The 9,965-nt window shown below is 38.1% G+C and overlaps 1 protein-coding gene across 1 annotated transcript; it reads right to left on the reverse strand.

The window, feature by feature from the left end:
- Window positions 1-7,636: 7,636 nt before the first annotated feature.
- LOC143863907 (growth-regulating factor 6-like) lies at window positions 7,637-9,739 on the reverse strand. Its single transcript, XM_077374689.1, has 4 exons — window positions 9,539-9,739; window positions 8,664-8,958; window positions 8,142-8,578; window positions 7,637-7,946 (listed from the first exon to the last, which is right to left on the reverse strand). Exons 1-4 carry the CDS (start codon window positions 9,714-9,716, stop codon window positions 7,939-7,941), a joined length of 918 nt encoding a protein of 305 aa, XP_077230804.1. The 5' UTR covers window positions 9,717-9,739; the 3' UTR covers window positions 7,637-7,938.
- Between the last annotated feature and the right edge of the window lie 226 nt (window positions 9,740-9,965).

A 9,965-nucleotide genomic window follows, 5' to 3' on the forward strand; every position in this document is an offset into this window, starting at 1 on the left:
AGTCCTATTTAGGCAAAATTGGAAAATTAGAATATTTAGGGTTAAATTAGTAAAAATACTAAAAACCTAGACTTTTAAGTATAAATACACTTTAGGTCTTCGAATTCATCACTTTTTCTCCAGAGAAAACCCTAGAGAGAGAGAGATTTAAAGAAGAAGCCCTAAAGGGAGGAGAGAAGGCTGTGCAAAGAAATTTATAGCAAAGAAAGTCTAGTTTTTAAGGTAAGTTTTTTATTTTGATAATTAATAACAACTATTGTTGGTAGATTTATTCAAGATCTGGGAAAGTCTACAACATCAAGATGAGATCTTCTATGTGTGATCCTTCTTTCATGGTCAGATTCGATTAGGATGGATTTTCGATGATTTTCTTGATTTTTGGGGATGTTTGATTACAAAGATTTTCATGAACGATCGTCTAAGGGTCGTCTCGATTAAAGAATATCATTAGTATCAGATATAGGGGTTATAAGATGGTTCATCATGAAAGAAAATTAAGGTTTGGGGAAGAAAATTAAGGTTTCTAGATCAACCGTGAGAGCTTCTGGTCATTTTTTAGATTTGATTCCTAGGGCGATTTTGAGGGTAATTTTTTATTCTAATTATCCTATAAGGTATATTAAATACTGATTTAATATTAATAACTTTGATAGGTGTTGGATCGACACAGTTTTGTGGATCTTGCGTAGTAGAGAAGATTAATTGAATTTTTTTTTGTAAGTACCTTATTTCTATACCTTATTTCTTGCCGTTTTGGGGGATTCAATTCCCAGGATGATTTTAAGGGCTATTTTTTGTACTGATTGACCCTATAAGGCATATTAAATACTGATTTAATATTAATAACTTTGATAGGTGTTGGATCGACACAGTTTTGTGGATCTCGCGTAGTAGAGAAGATTAATTGAATTTTTTTGGTAAGTACCTTATCTCTACACCAGGGTTTTTGAAATCATGATGTTTTATATCTCATGTTACTGTGTTTTCATGATTACATTCAGTGTTGTATTTGATATGTATTCATGAAAGCATGTTTTAAAAAGGAATTGTATTTCTTGGCATATTGTTTTATGAAAATTGGATCAAGCATGTGTTCGTGTTTCTATGTTGGAAAGTTGTTGCTTTGGTTATACTTGAATATGCCATTGGTTCTATAGAATTGATTTGGCCTTTGGGTCGTGGTTGACCATGCGTATTATTAGGCTGGCTAAGTGTTTGAGAAGGTTGTCGTGGTATCTTTGGTATCGTTACCTGCCAGTGGGGCTAGACACCGGTACGTGGTCATGTAGAAGTGGTCGAATTGTGCAATCTTGGGATAGCTCCCTTGGTTCCTTGAGCATCGTTACATGCTAGTTGGGGCTGTGGCACTTGCCGTGACCAAGTTAGACCTATCAACAATTGTTTAGTGGTGTTGTGGCATTGGTTGTAGTGAAACTTATGTGATACAATTGGTTGACATATGTTTTGGTGCCTGTTCCATCGTGGTCTAACTTGCCGTTTAGAAAAGTTGTTATGATATCTTTCCATGATAAATATTGTGGGATTTGTTTATATTGAAAATGTCTGGTTTTATATCATGTTATAATCATGTTTTACTTGCATTCTTTGATCCACCTATTATATCGAATTTGTCACTTGCTGGGTGTTCACTCAATTCAATACACACACATATATGTGTTTTTCAGATAACAAGTAATAGATCATGGCGAATAACACGGTATTGCGGCTAGCATGACATAGATAGAGGATTAGCTTAGATTCGTTACTTAGAGATATTAGCTTGAACAATTTATTAGTAGAGATTTCAGCTTGAACAATGTATTAGTTATTTCATTTATAGTTGGAACTAGATAATTAGAATTATTTATTGATCCCAAACTATGTTTGCATGTTGTAAAGTCAAGTGACTTCGATGTCACTTGATCCGTAAATTTCTACGGACTAGATTGCTGTCAAAACAATCACCATACGTTAAGTACAAAATGAGCAACACCAAAACAATAGAAGAAAAAAGAATAGTGGTTAATTCTTTTGGGAAGTAGCAGGTTGTCTTCTTCTCTCTTTTTTATTAACTTTTTTTTTTGAATTGAAGTTCCCCTTTTTACATATTTACTTAGATATTCTTTTAAAAGTAGAAAAAGCTAACTCCTAATTCTTCTCTATCAGTAACTATTGTTCTCTTGTTAGCACTTGAGATAAGATACAGCCTAAAGGCTATACGTATCTTCTTTGGAGTCTCTACTATTTGAGACATTTCTCTTTACTTCCTTCTTTGCTATGCTTTCTTTGTGAGATAATGTTTATATCACATTAAGGCATTGCATCTCATCCCAACCGAACTAGTCGGAGAGTCCATCCAAATTGGAATACTACTTGCTAAGTTGCCATGTCATCTCTCCCTCATGCCAAAACATGTCACATCCTCCAATGCCCAAAAAGACACGTGGGGACCCATGTTGCACTTTTTTAGTTGCATGTGGTACCTCCGATTGGGCCCACTATTGGCCACCACGATCCACCTGGATCATGGCTCCCCCCTTTGGGGAATTTTGCTCTTGCAAAATCAACAATCAAGACGGGAGAGGGATTTCGCCCGCCCCCCCACCCACCTTTACATGTCCACTCAGGTTGGTTTGGCTTGGGTATGCCCCTTCCGATTGAATAATGCTCAATCTGGCCCATCTTGGAATTTTTCATGGCTAGTTCACGGATTTTGCCTCGTCTTGACTGACGAGTCTTCAGAGTGCGTCTCCGCTTTTTCTGCTTAGGATCTCCTTTTGGTATGATGGGTCCGATCTTTGGCGTGGCTGTCATTTATGAATTGTTCTTTGTCCCTATCATGAGCATCACGAATTTACCGCTGGCATTCACTAATCATTTGGCCTGAGTGGAAGAGATGAGTGATTTGGCACCTTCTATCAGATGATTCGCCTTAATGATGTAGTCCTTCCCATCTTTCATGAGTCGGTACTTTTTCTCCTTTATGTAGAAGGCCACATCTCTATCCCACAAATATGGGCTACGAGGATCACTTGGCAGACATCAAATGATACAGCCTCGCATCTAACCTCGTCCACATATCTCTCAGTGATGGTGACCTTAAATGTACAATGATGTGTGATCTTCCTTTCCACGTATTTTTGAATCCATCCATGTGGATACATCCGTGGATGTGGAGTGGTCGTCAATCCTTTCTTGGTGATTATCCTTCAGAGATCAGATTCTTTTGGCTTCCTAGATTGATGATAGCCCCCGCCAAGTTTTGCTTGACTTGGATCCGAACATTGAAAAGATCTCCACGTTCGTCTTGAACTGAAGGTGCTTCATCAGATCTGGTCATGAGTGTTAGTTTCTCTTCTACGGCATTCATCTCCTGGAGTTCCTCGACTTCTACGGGATGAAGGGTAGCCTTAGATTTTCCTCTGTGTTTGTGTTTTGGGATCTCATCGGGCGTAGCTCAGGATGTAGTATCCAACACTACTCGTTTGTGTGCCCTGGTCATTTGTAATGATTACACCGTGCCTTACGAACTGGGTTGGTGTACTTGCTCAGTTTTAGATCAGACTTGGAATTGTCACTTGTCCGATCATCTTTCTTCTTGTGCCTCCGATCTCATTTCTTTATTACCATGGCTTTGATGCTTGCCTCCTCAACATTGGCGATGTGAAAGAGATTTAACTCTTCCTTGATGTATTCATGCAATCCTCCTTGGTATTTCATAAAGGTTTCTCGCTCCTTTAGAGAGATCCCAAGCATTCGGCTGCGAGGTTGATGTCTCCTTGGTAGACATTAATTAGTTGTGCCATCATCGACATGATGGTAGCCATTTGACTCTCGATCTGTAAAGGTCCCTGATTGACTCCATGATCTTCCACCATACCTCTTTGCTCAATGGTTATGGATACTAAGCTTCCTTCTTCATGTGCTTGTTGGCATGAAACATGATTGGTCACCATAGTTTACGCTCCCAAGGCGATGGCGGAACCGGAGCCCTGATATCACGTGATCCAAAACTATGTTTGGATATTGTAAAGTGTAATGACTTTGATGCCACTTGATCGTTAAACAATCACAGTACAAAATGAGCAACAAAACATTAGAAGGAAAAAGAATATTAACAATTCATTTGGGAAGTAGCAGTCCTTCTCTCACTTTTTTATTAACTTTTTTTTAACTGAAGTCCCCCTTTTTACATATGTGCTTAGATATTCTTTTAAAAGTAGAGAAAGCTAACTCCTAATTTTATTCTATCAGTAACTATTCTCTTCTTATCACTTGAGATAAGATCAAGCTTAAAGGCTATACGTGTCTCTTTTGGAGGCTCTACTATTGGAAACCTTCTCTTTGCTTTCTTCTTTGCTATGCCTTCCATGTGAGATAATGTTTATCTCACATTAATGCTTTGCATCTCATCCCAACCAAACTGGTTGGAGAGTCCATTCAAGTTGAATTGAATTACTACTTGCTAACTTTCCATGTCACTTGCCATGTCATCTCTCCATCATGCCAAAAAATGCCTGAAATTCAACTAAGCAAACTGAGGTGGGGGGGGGGGGGGGGGGGGGATGATGAATTGGGTATAATAAAAAAATTTGTTGTTTAGAAAACTTGATTTTGCAAAACACACTTTTTCAAATGTTCTTAAACTAATTCAACTGTTGTTATGTGAGATCACACAGTCAAATTATGTTGAATTCACACCGTTGGATCACCATGGTGCTAGATCAGGCAAGTGGGTTGAATGGGGTAACCTAGCTAGATTAGGTAGCTAGCTTAAATTAGCAATTAGGCTGATCTTAGTAGGTGGGATTTATAGAATTATCTCTTGCCTTGGTTATGTTTATTTCTTTCTATGCTTATCTTGTATGTGCTCTATATAAGCACACCTTGAGATCCATTGTAAAATCCAAGATTAATAGAAATTCTCTCAAATTTGTCATATAAAATGTAGAGTTGAGAGATATTACTAATCACCAAGAGTAATGAGATAAAGGAAGAAGAACACCACAAAGAATACCAAGATATATAGTGGTTCGGTCTTCTCAAAAGACCTACTCCACTCTTCCGAGTTTGTCGTCCTTGGGATTCTCCACTTTTTCGGACACCACACCACGGCCAGGTCCAAAACCTCCTTACAATCAAAGAGTCTTGAAACTCTCCAAGGGTCACAACCCTTCTTTACAATGAGAAAAGAAAATATAAGCACTCTTGCCTCTCTTTTAGGCTAATGCAAAGGTATAGGCTTGTAAAGAAACTCTTGTCTCACTCAACACATAAATCCCTAATGAATCTCTCATGAAAGATGAAAGTAATGGCACTAAAGAGAAGTAAATGTAGATTCTTTTTCAATCAATAGCAAAAGGGAGTGTAGGTAGAGTTTAAAGATCAACAATGAAGGCTAACAAATGCAAGATTTATTATTCTAGGGTTTTAAGGGTATATATATATATATATATATATATATATATATATATATATATATATGTTTGTATATATACACACACACACACACACACACACACACACATATATATATATATATATATATATATATATATATATATATATATATTTGAGTAGCCAAAAAAGAAACCCTAATTTTTTGTCTTCATGGGCGTCGCGGACGAAGTCCGGATGTCCGGCAAATATTGCAGTTTGAATTCAAAAGCGCACCTTGGTCCGTCACCAACGTCCGCAGGTTTCCCGGATGTCCGACATTGGCTCGGCCATTTTTTTATTTTAAACTCAATTCTCAGACAGACGTCCGCCGGATTCCCGGGCGTCCGCCTTCGGCTCGGCCAATTTTTATTTTTATCTCAACTTACAGACGTACGTCCGCGATCCCCTCAGTTAGTTTTTTAATAAAACCCAGGTTACAGACGGAAGTCCGCTAGAATCCTGGACGTCCGTGATTTCCCTGGAATTTTGAAATTGCATTTTAGAGGGAAATCACCAACAGACATTTTACCTACTTGGGGAGTGTTCTTCCTAGAGATATTTAAGGTCAATGAGTGGACTCCCTAAGTGCCATAACTACTCAAACTTGTCAAGAGAGATTCTACATGGAAAATTCTAAGTTGTCTTGGGAGGTCTTCCCTTCTTGATCTTCATGGTTATTCGGACTTCATTCCAAGCTGAAATATGCACGCCAAAGATTCGTGGATCTTGCATCGTCAGGGTTGCTTTGCATGGTGATGATATATCATAACTTGATAACTTCATAGGCAATTGACATTAGATGTAACGAATAATCAATGTGGGTTTGGTTCCAATCAAAATTTAGGTGATCGATAGCCGTTCGGCTTACAATGCCACATCCTCCAATGGGCAAAAAGACACGTGGGACCCATGTCACACTTTTCCCATTGCATGCTGTACCTCCGATTGGGCCCACTCTTGGCCACGATCCACCTGGATCAGTTATGATGGATGGGGAAAGACTTTTGGTATAAATTTAAATAAAGTACTTTTCATTTGTTTTGTGTATCTGTTTTATAATACGGGTGATGATGTGGAACTACTTAGCCTTGTTTACCCTTGCAGGTGGTTCATGGGTGCACGACACTGTCATAGGGACCCTGGTCCGTGACGTGACAAAGATGCTCTCAACAAACAATTAAAAAGTCTAAAGCAAGGTAAGCTTGCCCCATTATCAAAACAGATACAGTTGCCTTTTCTTTCATCTCTTATGTTTTCCTCTCTCTCTCTCTCTCTTTTGTTTTTTTTCCTAAGTAAAAAGCACAAATTTTATGCCTATTTTTTAACTTTAAAATGAGCTATAGCTTCTATGTGTCTATTTATTGGACCAACGAGTTCAGTCCATGATATCTACTATAATATTGTTACGGGGATTATATCCACACTCGTTTTAATAATGACATTCCTCATTTTATTAAACACTTTTTTCATCCTTTTGAAGGGAAGAGTGCTATTATTAAAAAAAGGAGTGAAGATATCAATTCCATATTTTATTGGAAAAATTGTCAATGGGGGATATCAAAATACGAGAATTGCCGGCGGGGGACACACTTTTGAAAAATTGTTAGAGGGTTGATAACCCTCTTTTGGAGTTTGGTAACCCCATTTAGAGGGTTGATAACCCCTTTTAGAGACTTGATAACCCCCATTTCGTCCCTCTCTCACAATTTTTCAAAAGTGCGTCCCCAGTTGGCAATTCTCGTATTTTGAATTTTTGATGTCTCCCCCATTGGCAATTTTTCCTATTTTATTCTCCTTAGAAAATCTCCAGAGATTTTTTTGTGATGTCACAAATAAAAGAGCCTAAAACCAATTTTATCAAACGAGGTGGGCCCTTTTTAAGGGCATGCAAAATAATAAATGATACGAGCAGGCTAAATGGCTTAATATAGTCATAAATATATGTTACAGATATTTGATAACGTATAGGTAGGCGTGCTTTGAAAATCTTCCACCCCCAAGTTGTAAAAAGAGGGTGAAAAGATTCCTCTCCGAGCAAGTGAGAGACAATGGAGCTAGACAATCTAGTGTTGCTACTGAGTCCAATGACTCAGCTGGTCCCTTGGGTTTTGACTCGTTTGAGTCGGACATAGACACTCAAGTGTTACCACTTAGTAGTGAGTTGAAGAAATGCTCAGTTAAGGTAGAAAGAACCAAAGATGTCAAGGTATATATCAGTAAAAGACACCCTCCAAATCCAAAAAAAGATTGTTTTCCACACAAAACAGATACTATATTTGGGAAAGGATAAAATCAAACAAAGAAAAGATGAGAATCCTTCTTTAAGACAACACTATTCAAGCTACCTTCAAAAGCAGTTCTTAGACACGATAAATTAAATAGACCCAAGAAAGAGAAATGAAGTGAATCCAATAAAAAAAGAGCAACATTGTTTGGTGATAGACCACAGCCTTGAAGATTGGGTTCTGTCGTCTGATCCAAAATACCCATCTTGATAATTCAATCATCTGCACAATTAAATTAAAATACAGTAAAGAGAGGAGAAAATATAAGTGAGAGCAGATAAGAAAAAAACTTAACTGAAATTTGTTTAGAATATGTTAAAGTATAAATGATTAAATAACACCAACTCTAATAGCGTAAGCTTTTGAAGAAATTGGTTGCTTCACAGAATAGATGATGATCAAAGATAGTTGAATTACCCTTGAGATTGCCTGTTTGGTAATTGAACGCAGAGGAATCCAAAAGAGCCATTGGAGTGGAAATGGAGAGCTGGGTCCTTGAGAATGAGGCTTCGTTTGATGGGTCTTCCTCCAAATGCATCCATGGCTCTCTGTTCGGCGTGCATTCGTCAAAGAAATGGTGAATTGGCTGTTGAGGTTCCTCTTCAATCTCCATTTTCACAGGCCTTTCCATATTAAAGTCAGTCCCCATAACAAAACAGTGCCGCTTTTGCTGAGAGTAATTGCTTGGTACAGCAGGGCAATTCTCATGTTTCTTTTCAGCCAAAGAGTTCATTCCCATTGGCATAAATGACAATGAATCAACCAAAGAAGAATCAGAGATATTCCTCAATGTCCCTGAGGCTTTTGAGAAGAAAGCATGCTCATCAACACCCTCCTTTACACCATGTAAATACCTATTTTTTTAATAGAATAAGGCATCATCAGTACCACAGAAAGACATAACATGAATTGTATAATAAGAGGGTTTTCTTTTTCTACCTGTAATCCTCATCATCTGAATGGGTACGCTTATTTTGTGATGAAAACCCAACAACGAAGTCAGAAGAATTGGAAGAATTTAGTGGGGTGGGTGGTGAGATTGGTGGGGGGTCGCTTGTATTTTCCACAGCTTTTCTTGAACGATTTTGGCCTCTATACATGTGTTTCTCACAGTACTTGTAACATGGGAGTGCTTCTTTAGCGCACCTCCATTTCTTTCCATCTGTTCTTCGGCATCTACCTGGCTCAAGGTCTTCTTTCCTGCCAAAACCCATCTGAAAAGAAGGGCAGGGGACTGAAATAGACAAAACCCAGAGCCCATATTAATCAGATAATAAGAATGAAATAAAGAAAGATCAAATAGATTTCCGGACCAGCCAAAGCCCAAGATGCCTCAGAAGACGAATTATTGACAGACCACAACGAAGAAATACCCCCACACTCTACTAAAGACACTCCCAAAGATCCAATATGCACACATCAAGCTAGCCCATTATCTAACTCAGCACTCATCATTGACTGTTGAGCTACATCCATAACATATATTGGATAATTGGGAATCCAAATGTTTTCCCTCTTTCCCCTAGTTATTGTCTCAAGGGTTAGTTTGAAGAATTCGGATTCCTTGAGATCCTTTGTTTCCCCTCTCTCATGAAATCTAATCTCACAAATCTAACCTATTCTAACATTTTTTTAGATATGTTCTCTAGGGATAGAGGTGGTGCTTTGAGCTCTAGATTGCAATATATTTTTTTATACTAATACAAGGGTAGGGGCCCTGCCTAACCCCAACTCACCTATTAAAAAAATGAAATAATGAAAAAGAAAGCTCAAAAGCCCAGGTAAATGAAAAAGACAGAATACTAATATCTTACAAGGTTGGTGAGGGAAGAGCCTTGGAGTGGTGGGTTCCCATCTACTCCTGATTTTGTACATAAGTTCAGGTGGAACGGTCATTTCACACATCCTGTATTTGAAGATGAGATCTTGATGTCCCAATTCCTCCCATTGTGATGCAGTAAAATGAGGAAGCCTATTTCTTCCATTCATCATCTTAAAATCTCCACCAACAAAACCCCAATAAGATGGAGAAGAATGTCAGAATGACGCATACACGGATTAGGTCGTTCGTATCAATTCTTTATTGCGGTTATCCAAGCCTTAGTTACCAGAAACTTCTTAGTTGGTTGGGCAACTGGCTTCCCCGAAAACTCGCTTCGGAAGCTGGGTTCTTCTTGAGAAATTGATTTTCTACAATTAGCAAAATACCCTACACTACTCAATATGAGACAAAATTCATGT

Source organism: Tasmannia lanceolata, unplaced genomic scaffold, assembly GCF_043159265.1.
Source record: "Tasmannia lanceolata isolate RefF3 unplaced genomic scaffold, GAP_Taslan_0.1 ptg000044l, whole genome shotgun sequence".
Taxonomy (NCBI): Eukaryota; Viridiplantae; Streptophyta; class Magnoliopsida; order Canellales; family Winteraceae; genus Tasmannia; species Tasmannia lanceolata.